This window comes from Pezoporus wallicus, unplaced genomic scaffold (assembly GCF_028554395.1).
Source record: "Pezoporus wallicus isolate ANWC-B61680 ecotype Strahan unplaced genomic scaffold, APGP_CSIRO_Pwel_v1 contig_7073, whole genome shotgun sequence".
Lineage (NCBI taxonomy): Eukaryota > Metazoa > Chordata > Aves > Psittaciformes > Psittacidae > Pezoporus > Pezoporus wallicus.
In genome coordinates this window covers 6,135,752-6,155,143 of record NW_026641326.1, presented here as the reverse complement: position 1 = coordinate 6,155,143, position 19,392 = coordinate 6,135,752, and the positions used below count along the sequence as shown (strand labels likewise).

General features: G+C 42.4%; 1 protein-coding gene across 1 annotated transcript; it reads right to left on the bottom strand.

Moving 5' to 3' along the window:
* Positions 1–3,637: 3,637 nt before the first annotated feature.
* ARL8B (ADP ribosylation factor like GTPase 8B) lies at positions 3,638–19,044 on the bottom strand. The gene is made up of 7 exons (XM_057422988.1): positions 18,778–19,044; positions 9,185–9,265; positions 8,493–8,566; positions 7,983–8,076; positions 7,281–7,348; positions 6,990–7,060; positions 3,638–5,615 (listed from the first exon to the last, which is right to left on the bottom strand). The coding sequence occupies exons 1-7, from the start codon at positions 18,898–18,900 to the stop codon at positions 5,566–5,568; spliced, it is 561 nt and encodes a 186-aa protein (XP_057278971.1). The 5' UTR covers positions 18,901–19,044; the 3' UTR covers positions 3,638–5,565.
* Between the last annotated feature and the right edge of the window lie 348 nt (positions 19,045–19,392).

Sequence of the window (19,392 nt, the reverse complement as noted above, 5' to 3'; positions counted from 1 at the left end):
ACATTGTTGAAAAGACTGAAATCTTCCCACATCCCAAGTTAACACAATTATACAGAAGCAGCTTCCCAGTTTACTTCACTGTGATGCTCTCCTGAGAGCCAAGTTTAGCTTACAGTTTCACACACCACCACAGCTTTTTCCTTCTCTACCCACGTATTTGCTTTGCTTGTTGAGTAACATGGTTTATGAATTTTTACCCAACAGGTCTTTTCAGAAGCACAAATGAGACCAACAAATGCTTTCAGCATCTAAAGCAAAGCGGTAATCAAATGAGAGCACTTCACAGACCAAATACTCAGAAAGTTGCCCCCACTGAGCACAAGGCTTACGGTCACTCTTTTGAGATGAAGTCACTTAGTTAACACTCCTATTGGTTTCCAGAGGATCTGCTCTGCTAATACATGTTTAAAGCATAAAGTTCCCCCATCAGGCCAGGAAAGAATTCCTGAATTTAGTATTTGAACATATCTGCCTATATGGAAACACCACCACTTGCTCTCTTCACTGTTAGAGGACTGCTTCAACGAGTGAACCTGTTTGCTCCTCTCACAAATGATGTAAAGAATTACATGTTAGCATAGATAGTTTTAGGTTAACTTGAGTATAATGGCATTTCCCATAATTTGGTAATGAGGGCTTCTTATACATGTCTAAGAACAATAAAAGCAGCTGCACTACTACAGATGAATATGCAGAAGGATTGTTTTCAACAACACTTTATTGAAGCACTGCAAAACGATCACAATGATAGATGTTGCCTTTAACAGAATAAAGCCTGTAATGTCATAATTTAAAGGCACTAATCCTGGCACAAAGGTCTACTTACCCAGCTTCCACTATGACAGAAATAAACACACCCAGTATTTTACTTTTCCTTTAAAACAGTATGTGCATACCCCCTCTGAGTGCCATTCTGTGTTTGTCATTTAAGTGACATGTAAAAGAAAACCCTAATGTTTCACCAAGGCATACTTTGACATTCGACATCTGTAGTCCTAAAGCAATGGACTACTCATTGAGGGTTTACAGTCTAGTGAGACAAGTCATTCTACACTCACATTTTGGGAATGAAAGTCCTGAAGCACATACCAGTCCCAGGCAGTCACACATTACTTCTGCTTTAGCACAATTCACTGCTTTGCTGCTTGTGTCATTGGCAATGCACTGCTCTCAGCAAGACAAATAACCTGATTTACACCCCCTGTTTAGAATTCGAGCTCTCTCAAGTCAGGGTCAGTGCAAAAGCAAGCCAGCAGGGAGCAGAGCTGGGGCATGCTACTGGGAGGAAGTGCATCTCTTTCACATCCAGTAAACACACAACAAGCAAATCATGACATGCCACTGCACAGCCACAGTAACTATAAAATTAAGCCTTAGAAAAGTTAAAAGCTTGATAATGCGGCTAAGCCATATTTCAAGTTATTATCGATCCCTGCACAACATCCCTATATTAATTTAATCAGCGACTGTTTAAGGCATTTTCTTTGGCCTCCTTTCTTCTACCAGAAAGTAAAGATTATGGAGCTTTATATGTCAGTATCCAAAAAGGACTGTCTTCCCAACCTGTTTCCATAAAAATGCAAAGAGAAAACACAAATCAGTAAGAAACCACATTATTAGTTCCACAGATCACAGAACAGCTCCACATTTGTGGATCTTTCATGTTGCCAAGATGTTGGACATAACTGCTCTGTGCAACTGCTAAGAGACTCAGCTAAAGTCAGGATGATGATGATAATTATGCTGCACTGTAATTGCACTTAAAGAAACCACCATCCACATTAACACTGATGTTTTTCCACAAAGAAAACTCTCCCACAGCCTAGTGCTGCAAATGCATGCACAAACATCTCTTCTCAGTCTGAAGACTCGCTGCTCTATGATCAGTAAGAGCCATCACTTGTACTGATCAACACCAACTATTTAGAGTTGAAAGATATTTTAAACCATTGAGACACCACACAATAGCAACACATCACAAAATCATAAACATATGACTGATGTCCAACTCCCATGCATATTCATGACCAAGACTTCTCTCTGGCTCAGTATTTGCCTTTTCACAAGACCTGCTTTTCTTAATATGCTAACAGCCAAGGCCTACTGCAGACATATCAGAAATGGGTTTCATGACAATGGCTATTAAGTACAATAATTTATATTAGTAAAATGCATACCCAAAAGCAACTTTTGTTGAGAATGGGAAATTACATCAGCCTTTGTTTGCTGTAATCATCATGAGAGATTAGACTGGCCCAACAGATTTCCAGAAGCAGAACACAACTATAGCATTCAAGGTCAGGAGACAACACTGCTAAATATCTGCCTTAGGCTCCGCACCTTCATTAGAACAGAAAAGATTTAACCTCGGACTTAACTGTGCCAGAGGAGTGAGCAGTTTTTTAAGTCCAAGGCTGAAAGGTGGTGAGAACAGCCTCACTCCTCTGGAAGGACTTAGTACACTTTTCTGTTTCAAAATTAAGTGTAATCCTCTGCACTGGATTCAAGTAGTCACTTGAAGGTCTATACTTAAGCCATCTGGAAGAACAGTACAGGAACAGCTCTGAAAACCTAGTCACTTTGTGAAGTAATACAAATGTACTTTCTAGAGTACACACATCACAGATGGCCTTTGTAGCTCTCCCTGCTATTTACATTTAGTAGAAACTATTCCTGACATACCATGTCAAGCAAAGAGCTGTCAACCAAATTCATACCACAGCTGATTTAAGTGATTAGTACTGGTATCAGGCCAACCAGGGTGACAAATCTTGCAGCAGTAATACTGATTTTGTGTCTAGAGGTATTTTGCTTTGAATTTTCACTCCAGGTAGCTTGCTTTGCATGCAGAAAACTTCCATCAACTGAAGAAATATACACACAATCTTTTACTCAACAGTTCATTAGTCCTTCCCACCAGAAAACCTACATGTGATGGATGCTAACAGAACACTACTCAAGCCTAAAAACTAACCTGTTACAGTTCAGTAAGTGTGAAAGCTTACATGGAGGGAAGCCCTGACTAGAAGACATCTAGTTTGTTACCATTACTTGGAAGATGTTGACATATGTTCCTATAACTTAATCAGTGACCTATGAGAAATTTGTGTAACAAAGCATCTGGAAAGAACTATCACTGTAACTTCAGATTAAAGTCACAAAAGAGATTTTGTTCAAGACCTTAGTCAATGAGAAGCCTCACTTCCCAATGGGATAAGAATCTTCATGCATTAATTGGCAGTGAATGATCAGAAACTGCTAGATCTGACACTTGTGCTAGAAAAGCAAAGGTTTTACTCTAGACTTGACAACAAGAAACAAGCTTGTAGACACATGCTTTTTTTTTTTTCCTTGAAAACAGAGCTCCAGAAGGCTGCCCCTACTTAAGACCCTTCAGCTGATCAGTGCTTTTCATACACTGAAGTCTGCTGAGATTGACTAAGATTGCTCATATAAGCTGAGAAAGCCCCAGGCCTGAAAGGTAGTTTTATGAATATTACACTTGAACAGTTGAACCACAGAAAATAAAGAAACTCAGGTATTTATCAAGCCTTTTGCCCCCACTCTAATCTTGTGGGAGAGCAGACAGACATCCCATATTTCCATGAGTTAAGCCACATCAACTCAAGTCAGTCAGTTAAGTGTCAATACAACCCTCAAAACATAAGTTTATTGAATAAAGCTGAAGAGCAGTAAACCAACATATGCATCCACCTAAATAAAAAAATTCACGTATTTACAAAGTTCAGTAATTGTATAAGTTGTTCACATGCAGAGAGTAATGCACAGGTTAACAATTGGTAGTGTTTGGATGCCATAAATGCTGAAAGCAGTGAAGTATATAAACACCAAACACATCGAGTTTAGCTATAGGCCAGTTAACTAAACAGTGACCTGGTCCCCCACAAAGATTCACACATTCTAGTTTAGTTTCCTTATTTTAGGCACAAGCAAGTTTGCTAAATAGAAGTTACCTGTAGCAGTTCCTGGTGAACTAGGGACTACAGTAGCAAGTTAATATACCCTCTCCTCTACAGCACCAGAGTATGAATTAATTGAAATCATGCTTCAGAGAACTGAAAGGGGACAAAAAGTTAAAATGTAAATTCAGACTGAATGCAGGCAGCATGTAGTGTCTGTGCAACAGAGCGATAGTTGGTACAGAACAGTAAGGCCATGGCAGTCTAAATTAAAACTGGCTTGTCATAACTGATATGGACTAAACTGTTTCCAACCAAAGACTCCAACATAACGCAAACCACATTTAGGTGAAGAATCACACACAGTGTGAGGCAACACAAGCAGGTGTACCATGTATTTGCATACACTAGTAAGCTACACTGACATTACTGTATGAACAAACCAGTCTTAACAAGTCCGTCCCTTTAAATATACTGAAGTCATTGAGAAAATAAAGCTACAAAAAACATTACAATCTTTAGTTTATGCATACTTCCCTATACTGTAGGAGCTACTTGAGAAACAGGATCAATTCATTGGCTCTCTTGTGCTTTGACACAGTAGAACATTTCACCTTGCAACTTACAGACTTTGCACATGGTTACATCAAGAAAGCAGGCAGGTCTAGAGTTGTCACAATAGCCTAGATATTCCATAGCACCAGGTGAAACTGTGCCCAGCCATTTCATGAGCAGGAGAGACACTAGACAATTACATAGATATTGTGCTAAAGGTCAACAACTGACTCTATACAGAAACATCAGTAATTTAAGTGTCATGCAGCTGCTCAGAATGTATGTTCTGGTTTCAGATAGAGACCACCAGTATCTGCAGATAGAAAAATGTATTTGAACAAAGTCTGATGTTCCTAGCAATTTGTTTTCATGCTGGAATACTCCAATTTTTTTGAAAGTCTGACATAACAGTCCATTCCCATTCCCCACATAAATGTTAAACAGAAGCAACAAAATGATTTTAAACAGTTTGACTCTTTCCTAATGCATCATGAGAGTTTTCCTTTTCAAGTGACAGGGTAAGATCTCAGCTGTAGATTAGTGATGCTGATCTATTATGCCTTGTGCTCCCCTCTGCAAACAGCTTCCATTTCTCTGCTTACATACACACATCACATGCATTTGTGAGATTAATCAGTATCCCACAACTCACGCTTAAATGTTTTCTAACTACTGTATGTGGCATCTTACAGAATCTTAATGCTGTCAAGCATCAGCATCTTCAAGCCACTAAACACTAGAAATAAAACACCTGCTGAAAATCATATAAAAACCTGGCCCTGAAAAACCAGAACAGAGTGTACCATCATAGTTAACATGGTAGAGAGATTAGGTTATCTTTTCTTAAAAAGCCCCCCCCCCCAACCCTCCCACCATAGATGGTTGTAAAATAAATATTTGTGCTGACTTTATCATGACAACTCTAGTTGTTTTGTGACAGAATAGGAATACAAGTCTTCAGCAGTGCACATGAGAAATGAACCGTGAAAAGGCAGATTCTTGATACAGGATTTTGGGGTAGTATCTCATTATGGAGGGAAGTGGACAATTGAGATTATGGCCGACTAGTACTGGAGATTCCAGGAAGACTTCAGCTTCTTCTTGATTTTGAATGCTGAATAAGCCACTGAAGCGTGATATCTGGAGAGAGAAGAGAAATTCCATATTCAAGTGTCTATCTGTATTTGTATAACTGGCATCGCTTTGGTATGCCAGTGTCCTCAGACATGACAGGAATATCCAAGTCCTTCTCTAGAGGATGATCCAAGACAGATCAACAGAATCATTTTTTGGAATGCTTGCTGTCAGTGCTTTGGTCCTATAGCTGCCCAGCATCTCTTAAGGAGCATTTAAAGGAACTGCCCCAGACATCCTTCTTACTCAATCAACTACACCTCTAGAAAAAAAGACATCTTTTAACCTGACACTTCAGTACGACTCACATAATTAGTTTGAGATCAACATTACTCTATCTAGCCAGTCTGTGTCTCCTTGCCTAACAAAGTTAGTTTAGCCCTACAGTATATGTCTTCAAGTTCCTCCATGCTTGAAAGAGAGTCTCCTAAGGAAGTTAAATGCACTAATATCATACCAGCCCAATGCTTCTAGCAGCACCTTCCCTATAGCATCAGTGATGCTCAGCTGTGCTGTGAGGCTTGTGTGGGAGATATGAGAGAAAGGAGTATCTGCTGCTCCTGTCCACCACGTTTTCATCTTCGATAGTAAGGTTCGTGGCTAAGAGGTCAGAAGAGTTCCAGAGGCAGATTTTTCTGGAAAGAAGTCGAGTCCTTAACATAAAGCAGTCCTGGTACCCTTTGTAGCTTGTTCCTGTGACCACCAGCCTGAAGTTTCCCTCATCAGTAAACTTGTGTTAGCCTGCCAGTGAACCAGTGTCAATCTCATGGCAGCCACAAGAAGGCAACACTTGCCATCCTTTTCCTGATAAATACTGTGCTTTTATTCAGTTGAGATTACTTGGTTTATTTACAATACTTATGTCAAATACTTGGTATTACACAGTACCATGGTTTCTGCCTTTGAACTTCAGAAATTCTAAAGCAATTGATGTCAGCACCAGAAAAAATTACTGTCTGGCTGCATGGAGGAGTGACTAGCATAGGCCACAACAGGAACTGCTTTGATAAGACAGCAAGGGAAGATGATAATTTCAAGGTAATGACTGAGGAAAAACCTGCTTCAAGTACTTGCTAGCTTCATAGAGTGTGGCAGAGTTGAGAACACCCAACAGAAGTATAAAATCATTTAGGCCAAACTAATAGTGAGACTAGTCAGGTATTTGCTGCAAATTAAAGGCAAGCAGCAGATTTCACTTTAATACCAGTCAAGCTCCCTCACTGCCATCAGGTGTTATACAAAATTTAACCAGTGCACTGACACATTATTCCTTCATTTGTTACCAGTTTACTGAAGCCAGGAAGCTTAAGTAGTTACAGTCCCCCAAATCCATCCCCTGACAGCTCTTCATAATGTTAAACATTTTAGGTTAATAGTTACCTATATTATCTTTCTCTTTGCAAGAAATTGAGTAGCAGCAGATTTCTCTGTCTTGAATAGCAGCAAGATTCCTACAAGAGAGAGAACATTTCAACATACACTTGTAACAAAGACTCTTACACTGACAATCTAACCTGTTCCTCTTCAAGTAGCTTGGTTTTTTACAATGTTCCAGGTAGCTCCTGTTGCTGGGTTTTCTACTTACAAATACAAGCTTACTCATGTAACAACCTTATGTACACAAATTCATTTGGAGTTAAAGCAGCCTTTCTTCAGAAGGGTTAGACTTACATCTTTTCAATTAGCTGTTTCTCATCCAAAGCATTAGGAAGGTCTCTCTTATTTCCAAGTACTAGAACCTGTAATCCAGAGTAGAAGGAAACAGTTGCAGCTTTTTTAAAAAAAGAACAGAAAAAAAAAAACCCACACCAAACCACACAGTAAACTTCAGGGAGTCTGGTAAGTAGTCTGCACTAGGCTAGTAAATCGAACGGAATGAGAAAATCACTATTAAGCTAGATGAAGGAAGGCTGACACAGGGAAAGTGGGGGTACAAATAAACTGTTACATGCAGAAAGCAAGCATGAGAACACATCAACTGATAAAACCGAGAACAATCCCAGTAGGCTTCACCTGTGATTCCCTAAACTTACTCTATACTTCTGTACTACACTTTGGTTAACCTCAACTACAGCAGACTCTAGAGAGCGCAAATGCATGCTGTGGAATATTCTACTATTGGAACTCCTGTCCTTTTTTTCATCTTTTTTTTATTTTTTTTTTGTTGGCATTGAACAAGAGTAAGATCATTGAAGAATTGACTGAGGTCAACAATTTGATTTGAGACACAACGGGCAGGTATTGTTCATGCTTATACTAACCAATAAGGTTAGGTCTTTCTTACACTTAACAGTTCAAGCCAAACTTCAGAGTAGCTAAAGTTTTATGCATTCTGCAAGCAAGTTTAATATTGAGTACGGCAATATTACTTACAGGGATTCCTTGTAACTGTGGCTTATCTAGAAGATTGTGCAGCTCATTTCGAGAGGCTTCTATTTTTTCACGATCTGCAGCATCTACCATGTAGCTTTAAAGAGAATTTAAGGTTAGATCAGTAAGACTGAACTACTTCATGAACAGCAGTCTTTCCTTTACACTGTTCTAAGCAGATTCAACAAGGCTTTAAACAAAGCTAGATCTTCCGAGCAAAGAATTTGGTTCTTTTAAAAAAATTCTCCAAGATCAGAGTAGATGGAAGATTCTTTCAGTTAGACAGCACTGCCATCCAATTCAGACAGGAAGCAGTTAGTACTCCAGATCACACACTGGTAAGAAAATAACCTATCTTGAGCCCTGAACTTAAGGGTAAAAGAGGTCAATATGGCTGCAGTACAGTTGCAAAATTAAAACAAGTACTATCAAGTCAGGCATGCACTGTTAGGGTACACACAGAAGAGGAGTAAATCTGAAGTTAAGTACGAGCTGAAAGAAGATGACACTTACACAATAGCATTAACTCCTCTGCAATATCGCTCCCACATGCTTCGGAATCGTGGTTGCCCTCCTATATCCCAAATCTTAAGGCAAGGGGAAAAAGACAATTTAGCCATGCACTATGTCTAAACATGTCACACAAAGAATAAGACAAGAAATCAAAACAGTTTTTCCTTTCTCCTTAGGCCAGCTGCAGGACCTCTCACATATCAGAGCAGAAATAATCCCTAGTACAGCTGCTCAAAGCTTGCAGGCCCAACAGCATAAGCTGCAAATTAGAGCATCTTATACCAGGTGCAAGAACACGCTTGTGTACTAAGTTTACACACTGTGCTATACAAGGAAATAAGATGTATTGACTTAAAACTGCTTTTTAATAAGCCTACCCTTAAGCAATATTGATGAGCAGAAGTGGAGAATCTCTGAGAATTAACTCAGATTAGAGCCAGACAGCTTTATCACAAGATTGCTTTAACTAGTCCATGAGTCTGGAAATCACACACATATTTTCATTTAAGAAACCCCATAAACAAACATATGCGTATCCTTAAGCTATTTGACAGATTTAGCTGAGCCTCTTCGGTTTCCTGTATTTGTCCCAATGGTGGAAGCAAAACAGAGCAAACATACAAATTTTAAAGTAGAAAATGAAAACCACCTTGCATGGGTTTAAAAAGAGACAGACAACAATAGCAACATACCTTTATTGTAACATTACCCTTTGTAACTTTCCTCATGTTGAAGCCCACAGTAGGAATCATATCTTCACTGAATTGACCTGACTGAAAACAAGAAAGGTGAATTTAATGCTTACCTGATGCAGCTAGTTTACATAATAAAATATAATCTTTTACTGTCTTTCAACTGAAGGCTTTATAGACAAGAAGTTGCAGATATTATATTCATGTGTACTGAAGCTTGTGTTAAGTCAGTAGAGTCATTTCTTACAAGCACTGAAACATTTTTTTCCCCAAGCCTTGAGGCAGTCAGGGCAGCAAAGTTACCTGTGGAAAAATGCTTTGCACAACTTAACAGATGGACAAGCAGAGCAAGTATAGGAAAAGAGCCATTCACCTACTTCTGCTGGAGCCAAGTTCTGTACATCAGGATCTCCTAGTTACCTGGAAGCTAGATTTTCCTCTGATGCAAGCTACTCTATGTATGACAGTTAGAGTAATAAATCACTCCTATGGAGTAAGTCTCCAACCCACAGGTATGGGTTAACTTCCTGAGGAGTGTTAAAGGCTGGAAAGTGGAAGGACCTGACAGGTCTGCTTCCTGCTAGGCTACAGTGTCCAACCTGTTCCACAGTGGAAGAGGCAACTGGAATGCAACTGGAGAATATTTCAGTCCATTTCCACCAGAAGTTCAGCATCACTTTAAGGTCTGACATAACTGCCACAAAACAGTGCTGTATTAGAGAGGTTCTCTGGTGGCAGATGTTTTACTGTCTGTTACACTTTTATCTATAACAGCTTGAAAGCCAAGTTCATAGCTATCTCCTGCAGCTAACCCAGGAGCTGTAACAAGCGTTATCAACAGCAGTACAGATTTCTCCCATGCTCCCTTAGCTTTTTGGCAGAAGGTGAATCTTAGCCACAGCAATCATTGTGTATCACACTACATCCATTATGTGTAATACAACCAGAGAGTCAACCAGATTTGGAAAAAAGATCATCTCAAATGCATTCAGTTGTTTAATTAAGATCTGGTACCACAGCAGCAGAAAATCTGCTTCTCTTCCCTAATGTTGCACAGAGAAGCTAGCTTGAGTTAAAAGCCCTTTAGGATCTCTGAAGCAGATGTCACCTCACCCTACAGTTAGGGCACAACTGCTCACAAGCTGGAAGTAGTAACTAAGTCCAACTGGACATGCCAAAGAAGGCCAACAGCATACAGGGCTTGTATCAGGAATAGTGTGGCAGCAGGATTAGGGCAGTGATCAGACTCTGTGCTCAGCACTGGTAAGGCCACACCAGTGTATCAGTTTTGGGCCATTCACTACAAGAATGAGGTGCTGGAGCTGGTCCAGAGAAGGGCAACAGAGCTGGTGAAGGATCTGGAGCACAAGTGTGAAGGGGAACGGCTGAGGAAAGTGGGGGTGTTCAGCCTGGAGAAATAGAGGCTCAAAGGAGATCCTAACACTCTCGACAGCTACCTGAAAAGAGGATGGAGGAAGGTGGGGGTCAGCCTCTTCTCCCTAGTAAGAAGCTATAGGACAAGAGGAGATAGCCTCAAGTGGTGACAGGTTTAGATTGGATGTTAGGAAAAATGTCTTCACTGAAAGGGCCGTCAAGCATTGGAACAGGCTGCCCAGCAAAGTGGCGGAGTCACCATCCCTGGACGTATTTAAAGACGTGTAGATGTGGCATTTAGGGACACAGTTTAGTGGGCAGTGCTGGGCTAACAGTTGGACTCGGTGATCTTAAAGGTCTTTTCCAACCTAAACGATTCTATGCTTTGAGAAGATGCTGTTCAGAGTCTGCAAACAGAAGACAATCAGCTCGTAATACCAATGCTGTTATTCACTTCTACGCCTAGAAGCCTGCACTTTCTTTGGCTTGCTCCCACTAGCTCACCCCCAACCCCCCACTGTGATCTTCCCCTAGCATACCAGAGCTGCAAGCTTCACATCATACAGACTCCAGTACAAGTCTGACAAATATTAGAAATCATCTGAAAACATACAGATGATAACGGTCTCATTTGGGCTTATTTGGCCAAGTCCTTCAGTTAAATGGCATGTTGATCTTGCCATTGACCTCCAAAACAGAAATACATCCAGAGCTTAGACTTGAAAAGACAGCAGTCCCTGAACAGGTGGTGATTTTTCACATTTAATATCTGCTTTCCAGATGCATGGCTATACAGACTAATTGTGTTTTAAAAGAAGCAAAAAAATAACTAAGTCCTTGAATACAAGGAAAGCAACAGTAAAAAGCAATGATCTGAAAAATGGACAGCTTAAATCTCATGAGGCAGGTGTTTTGCATTCTCATTTGCAAGATGTTTCAGCTCTTTAAGCTACACGTATCAATCTCATGCAGGACATTTCAGAAACTACTCTAACCTTTCTGATAACTTGGCAAGGTAGGTGCACAACCTGCACGCTGGCTCAGGAGCTTCCTGTTCCTGCCTTGAAAGCCCAGTGTACAAGGTGCCCATCTCAGCTAGCTGGATTGTGTGTAGCTCAGCGGCAGGTGATTAACCCTGCTTTCCACATCTGATGCAGTTTAGTTCAGTTCATAAAGCATGCACTGCCAATCTTGCCTTTGAAGGGTCAGCTTGCAATGGTTGCTCAAGAACCACTGCATTCCTGCCTCTGCAGTCACACCCTACACCCACATCTTCTAACCAAACATCTCCCAAGCACTCCTTCAACCTCCATCTCTGTGCTACATTATATTACCCACCCCATATGCTGTCAGCTATCCCACTCATACTTCAAGACTCTTCACTCAAGTGCTGTTCCTACCAATAGCTCATGCTCTCTTAGGATACAAATAGCTCTACCACTCTTTTAGGATACGGATTCCTTCAGATTGGAGCAGCTCCTCTTTTGCCCTATGCTTAATGTAATGTTGAAGAAATTTCTGGAAAGCTTCCTTTTGGTGCATCACAGTATCTTCAGAAAAGCTGCTGCACCATATACTACTTTACAAGTACTCTCTACCCACACTACACACCCAGGTGGCATAAAAACTTGTTCTGACTTGCTTAAAAACTGGACTACGGAGTCACTCAGTTACAACTTGAGTTCCAGCTTTCTGTATGTTGCTTTGTAGGCAAAACAAGCCAGCACTGACATACTTTCTGAGCTGTCAGAAACAGAAGAGAAGCGTATCACAGCTGCTTTCACTGAGCTGCCTCCAAAACACAAGCATACCAATCCCCACTATAAAAAGTTAAGACTGATTCTGAGGTGAGGTGGGCACTTTACAGCTTTGAGAGGCACACCTGACTGCAGGGTTTGAGCATACTGATCAACTCATCTCTTCATTTGAAAGACCTTACTTTGATATCAGTGTGGGTGTTCACACACTGTTCACACATTGTTCACAGTTTACATGAAGAAACCTTGTATTTTAAGCCACCTTATATTTTAAAATAGATCAAAAATGGTAAAAAGATGGTACAAGATTTTGTCAGCAGGCAATGATCTCCTTTGATAGGTTCTGCTACTGCAGCCAACCATCTTAGCCCAGAAACAGTTCCTTAAACCCAGCATTTAGAGGGCTTTTGTTTACTACCTCTACAGGGGGAAAAAAGCCAGGAATTCAGCTGCATCTTATTCATATGCAAAAGCTACTTGCTCAGTAGAACAAGAATATGCTTTTATTAGTAAGCAATTCTGTTTGAATCAGACTTCCCTCTAGCCCTCCTAGAGCAGATTACTCAGCCCTATCAGCGTGTGTTCACAATACGATGGTTTCTCCTTCTAAAACAGGCATCAGCTTTCAAACAAGTTTGATAAGCATAGAAATATTTTCAGTTCCTGATCTCAAAGTGCTTGGCTGTTGTCATACACAGTAGCATTGCTCAAACACTCATATAGTCAAACACTTATAGCTCAAGCCACTCAAGAGTAGCTGCTTACAAATCCAGCAAGAACATCCATTTCAGCACTTGCGAATATTCCAGTAGGCAGACCCTGTACTTCATCCAGGCCTCTTGGAAGATTAGCCTTGTGTACTGCAAGTGACAATGAATTAAGCCATTAGCTCTAAGGTCACACAGCCTAAAACTGTTCACTGAAGGTCACAAAACAAAGCTAACTCTAGCCCCTGATAAGAAAGAGGAAGACTAAACAGACCAAATTTCAGAGACCACATGCAGAAAGAACCTGCAGGACTAGTCGTTAAGCCTTCTGGTTTAAGACCTTTTCAATACTCCAAGTTCCCCAAGAGCCCAAGATTGTGACTTTAGCACAACATGAACCCATTCACCTGCCTGAGTATTTATGCTGAATAGGGATTATTCAGAGGAGCAAAACTGCTTCCCAGCTGAACTAGGTCCCTGCATTATATTCCATCACAGGGCCAACTCCTACTTCAACAAATCCATTAGCATTCAGCTCACCTCGCATCTAGTCATAGTACCAGCCCTTGCACGGACTGCAGTGTTATGCATTGCACTCTCCATCACTAACATTCCAGAAGTGTGAAAAGGATGAGAGTTCAGTCTTAAACTGCAGCCAGCTTAACCCACAAACTACATGCAGAAGACTGCCAGCTCCTAGGGAGTTATGCTTACCAGACTGTCAGCACCAAGCCCTAAGCAGTTTGATCAAGTAATTGAGTGTAATACTGGAATTCCTCCTTCCTCTACCTTCCCTAAAAGCTCATTTCAATACATTAAAGGAGCCATTAAAGGCAGAACTCAAACTGCAGCAGTAGAACCAGTGTTCCCTCTTCTTTCCAGCTAAAGCAATAAGCTTTCTCCTGCTATCAGCAGAAAGCATGCTGCCTACAACGGTCCATCCTCATGGTCCTCAACCACCAATTCACAGCTACCAGATTTTGATTCCACAGCCTGCACAAGGAGATTCTTTATAACAACAGAAAAAGTCAGGGCAGCCTTCAGCTTGCATCTCATAAAGCTAAAATGATTCATTACTGTTACAGGACAAATTTCTTCATACAGACTTTGTTACTACACACCAAGGATTTCTTTATCTTTACTCATAATACTTTTCATCCATCTAGAAGAGATCACAAACAAGCTTAGCTGACGAGGAGACAATAACGTTGGGAGTATGCATCCCAGCCAGGACACTCCCAACTCACCTGAACCAGTATATAACCTTAAGCCCTGCTGCTCATCCCTAAACTTTTCACACTAAGAAAATCACTGCATCTTTCAGAAATCTCTTCTTAAGGAAAAAAAAAAAAAACGGCAGGGTAATTTTAGCATTACATAAAGCTACCCCTACACTAAGCCTCCTCTGCAACATTCATAGCCTCAACCAAAAAGCACATTATATATGGACAAATCAATTCTCCAGTTTCTGTAGTCTAGCTGCCTTCTTGAAATACTTCAGTGTTTCAGCTACTTGTGATCACATTCAGAAGCTTGAACTCTAGTTTCGAAGCCTCAATCGCTGTGATCAAACAGTCTCTTGAAAAGCTTTACAACAGCACTTCTATGACTGATTGCTGCAGAAACCAAAACAGTGGTATCCAACAAGAAAATGAAGTTTTATTTCCCCAACCCTGACTTCAGTGGATGTTTAAAAGGACATGGTCTGCTTAACATGTACTACCACACAGCAGTTAAATAAGACCTAAAAAGACACATTTCTACCTAGAAGTCAGTCACACAAGACTTACAGACATTTCACGCCTTTCATGAAAGCATCTTTCTTCAGGTGTTACCACTTAAAGCTCTTCCACTACTTAGGGTGCTATATGGGAACTTAAGACCAGGATGAAAAAACTAGATTCCAATTTTAATCACCTGGTTCAGACCAGGTGGGATACAGCACGCAGGACCCCAAAAAAAAAAAGTATTAACTAGAGTATGAGTCACCTCATATTAGCTTTATTACCTAATGAAGTGAGGCAATCCATTTCAAGAGACTTCTCTGATTAAGAAACATTTCACTTAAAAGAAAATATCAACCTTCTCGCTTAACTACCATGTGTATGAGGTGACAACACACGTTATTTATGACCTACCTGGTGTTTCAGAAGGCACTAACACAGCAGCAAAGCTCTTTAGAGCAATCTTTTTCCACACTTCCCTGGTGCGGCTTCTTTAAGTCAAAGTTATTTACAATAATCACGAGGACAGAAGGAAGTCACAGCTCCCAGCTGACCAAGGGAATCCTTTCTTGAGGCATTTCTAAAACTGCCTCCAGAACCAAGGCCTCATTCAAAGACTTGTCAGATATCCCAAAGTTAAAACCACACCATGCTAATTTGGGCTTTGACATAAATCTTAAAAAGGGATCTTATTTGCCCTATCACTACAAATGGAACAGATTGAGTTTAGCTCTTAAACCTGACAACAGTATTGGGGAAGTCCAACTCCAACCCCTGCTGTTTTCCTCTCCTGCCTGCTGAGGATCAGGCTACCAAGCTTCAATGTTCCAGTGCCAAACTCCTGGATCAAGAACAAATCTACCAGGTTTCAAGCAACACTTCGCAACAGGAAGCGCTGCTCTTCTATGAAGCACTTTTCTGAAGCTGAATAAGTGTCCCTTTATTCACCAGCATGCACTGCCCACAGCCTGGAAGCAGAGTCAGTTTACTTGAGTCACATTTCAGTTGTGTCATGTGGCTGTGGAGCTCATTGCCTCCTGCACCTCTCCGCAATGGCATGGCTGGGACTCACAGCTTTGACAGCATGCCTGATGAAAACCTGTTAATAGATGCTATTTGCAAAGATACAAATGACAGAAGATACTACAGACTCCAGTAACTAATGGGCATTTCAAGTCCTCAGACAAGAAGCTAACAACTCAAGATGTGATACGGGGATAACATGCAGTTTCTACAAACAAGAGCCACAGGCCATCTACATTATGGAAATCAGGACCAGGAAGAAATGATATCCTCCCTTGTGAACAAGTTTACTCATGCACATGGAAAGCTTATGCTTAATATCTAATTAGAGACAGTGACTAATACAGAGCCTCAGCAAAGCAGAAGCTGCATTAGTTGCATTCAGCTGTAACTAGATTTCACTGCTAAGGTCAGTTTTTAAACCTTCTAGTCAAAGTAAGTTTGGTCCGATCAGAAAGTAAGTGCATGTTTACACTGAAGGAATAAATACGGTCAAACCAGTTACCTACCTGGAAAAAGATTATTCTAGAATGGGACTGTCTGCCTGTCATGCCCTTTCTACTCCAGCAGCAGTCAAGCCTTGGATCAAGTCTCCTGTGTAATTGCTTGAGTTTTTCCTCTCGTTGCATATGCCTGATTTGATTGGCATAAATTACATTAGAGACTTAGATTAGATTAAACTCACTGTTGTAAAGAGACTGGTAACAGCCCTCTGTTAGACAGAACACAACCTTATAAGCCATAGCAAGTTCCTGGTATGCAATCCAGCTTTTAGAGCTATTCTACAGGACTAGCATCTTGCTGTGTCATTCCTTTCATTTTGGTTTTAAGCAATCCCAATGCTTGACAGCTACATCCATCCAAACCATTAACTGGCCTGCAGAGAGCAGTTATTCTTTTTCGGCTCTTCTTTCCAACTCTGAATTAAAGTCCTTCAAGGAGGCAGCTAACAGGAAGTTAGCTCTTCATGCCATGGACAGCACTACTACTTCAAGAACTAATACTGCACTGCTAACTGAAGCTTAGGGCTTTTATTTAAAAAAAAAAAAAAACAAACCAGTAATAAACCCCTGAGCAAGTCCCCTCACTCTCTTTCTTTGAAAAGAATCACTAGATTTTTCTAATTAAAAAGTTCGGAAAAGCAACTTGCTACTTCCAAACTTAAACCACCTAACTAGGCTGTGTCATTATGCATAACAACTTCCTTATTTCATTCAGTTTTGCAAGAATGCTTGAATGACACTCAGATAAATGTCTGGGTGTGATCCTAATGTGTGGTTGAAACCTTGCAAGATTCAACCACTAGCAAAGCAAGCTGGATACAGATGTCAGCTTCACTTAGGTGTATTTTTCCCATTTGAGATGATTTAGATGGACTAAACCAAAGTGCAGCTACTACAACAATTCAGTACTACTCCACATATCACATATCTGCACTATCCACATAGTTTCACAGATAACTCCCTGAAAGAAACGTGCTGCTGATACTGCACAGACGGAACAGCAAAGTCAAGTGCCATCACCATCTAGGATCCCAGAAGACAAAACACCTGCAGAATAACCTCAGTACCCAAAACTCTACGAACACGCCAGCTCAGCAGCCACAGACTGAGGTTGTTCAACAATTTCAAAGTTCCATTTTTAGAAATCCAAGCCCAGAGGTAGCAGCAGTTCTTACTGCGTTAAAGAAAAGGCTTCTAGCATTCTTGGTCCAGCAACTTTCACCTAACATACCTAGGCAGAGGAAGTTTCCTTTTATGAAGTTAGACCCATTTCACAGCATTATCATGAAGACCACCAAGTGCTAGCATCCACAGCTACACAAGAGGTTAGTTACATTTCAACAGCTAGTTAAATGTAAGTATTCTGTATAACTGCAAGAGAATGACAGTCCTTTTCCTATCCTGCACCTCATTTAACTGACAAATAAATACATTCATAAAAATAGTAATATTCAGATGACAGCCAAAAAAAAAAAACAACCCAAACAAAACCAAAACCCAAAACATCCTGAAGCTCTGTTGATTGTAAGGCTGAATACACCAGCTTCCTTCTTCTAGAGGCACTGAACTCAAGACAGTCATGCTCCTGCAAGACTAGAAGGTACCCTGGTTTCCCATTTCAGTTTCCCTACAAAGGCTTTCAAATTCCAGCTCGTCCCTTTGAATTGTCTTCCATCACATGCATCCGCAGAACAGGACACTGATGAGGCCGAAGACAGCATTTAAGCAAGCCATGCTTTATCTTGTTCAACAATGGAAAAGTTTCATGTAGGAGTATTCCCACACCCTTCCTTCATCTGCTCCAGGCAGATCGTCAGATAAGCAGGCCCAAGTTCAGCAGTGTGCTGCTCTTAGGCTTGGAAGTTGTACTTCTTAGCACATACCTTAAGAGAAAGTAGATTATTTAATGCAGATTTCAGCAAACAGGGTAAGCAAAAAACTGAGAGAAGGACCATGAGAGGGAAACACTTAAATCATTTACTGATGACCACTAGAAAAAAAGTCAAATGGAGGAAAGCCACTGAAGACACATTATACTATCTTCACCTTATGCTAACGCAAGCCTGACCAGACTAATACGCTGACTGAAACAAGCCTTCAGAGCACGCGGCACAGCTCCGATACAGCTATCGGTGTCATCAGGGTCCCATTAGCACACAAAGGTTTATGGAGGCGCCGCGCACGGCTGGCTCAGCCACCGCCTAGGAGCCAACCCCGCGAGGGCCGCCGTGGCCAGCTCCTACCACGGGCAGCCCCGCGGGAGCGGCTGCACCCCGCAGTCGGGCTCCGCATGTGAGACACTACCGGCCTGGGGCGCGCCGGTAAGCGACAGAGAGGACCGAGGCCGGACACGAGGCCGCTCCCGGCCCGGCCCGGCTCTACAGCGGCGCCAGCCCCCTCCAGCGGGGCCTGCACCGGCCGCGACGTGCCTGGCACCGTGCGGCCGCCAGGTCTACCCGCCAGCCCCGCCGCCGCTAGCCCCGAGACCCGGCGCGGCCCGCTCACCGCGATGACGTTGACGAAGGTGGTCTTGCCCGAGTACTGCAGCCCCACCAGAGTGAGCTCCATCTCCTCCTTCCAGAAGAGGGAGCGGAACCAGTCCAGCAGCCGGGAGAGCAACGCCAGCATGGCTGCGGCAGACGGGCGGGCGGGCCGGGGGTACTGGCGGGCTCGGCCCGGGACTGGCGGCGGCGGCTGTCGGGCACCGGCGCGCTCCCACACGGCCCAGCTCGCCCCCGCGCCGCGATCATATGACGCCTCGACGCGGCTCGCGCGACGCAACCAAGAGAGGCCTCGCCACCCCCTGCCCCTCCGCTGCACCGCCCCCTGCCGGAAGCCACCCGCGCTGCGCCCGGGGAGGACCGGCGGCGGCGGGAGGGCGGGGCGGAGGCGGGGCCGCGCCCCCTTGGGCGGGAGCCGGCCCGGCGGCTCCCGGCTGTGCGGTTGGACGGTCTTGTTTCGGGGTCTGCCGCAGGCCGTTCCCTCCGGCAGCAGTGCCGTGCTGTGAGCCATACCCACGGCTCCTGAGCCATCCCCAGCCGCCTGCTCCATCTGGCCCCGCAGAAGTGGTGCCCCAGCCGCCCGCGGATCCCCTCAGAGCATCCCCGTCCGCTCAGCCAC

Bases quoted from the DNA above. Each gene is read 5' to 3' on its own strand.
- ARL8B (XM_057422988.1), bottom strand. From the start codon at position 18,900: ATGCTGGCGTTGCTCTCCCGGCTGCTGGACTGGTTCCGCTCCCTCTTC. The intron at 9,266-18,777 runs GTGAGCGGGCCG...TCTTGTTTTCAG, and splicing joins CCTTCGTCAACGTCATCGCG to TCAGGTCAATTCAGTGAAGA. The intron at 8,567-9,184 runs GTATGTTGCTAT...CCTTGCCTTAAG, and splicing joins AGGGTAATGTTACAATAAAG to ATTTGGGATATAGGAGGGCA.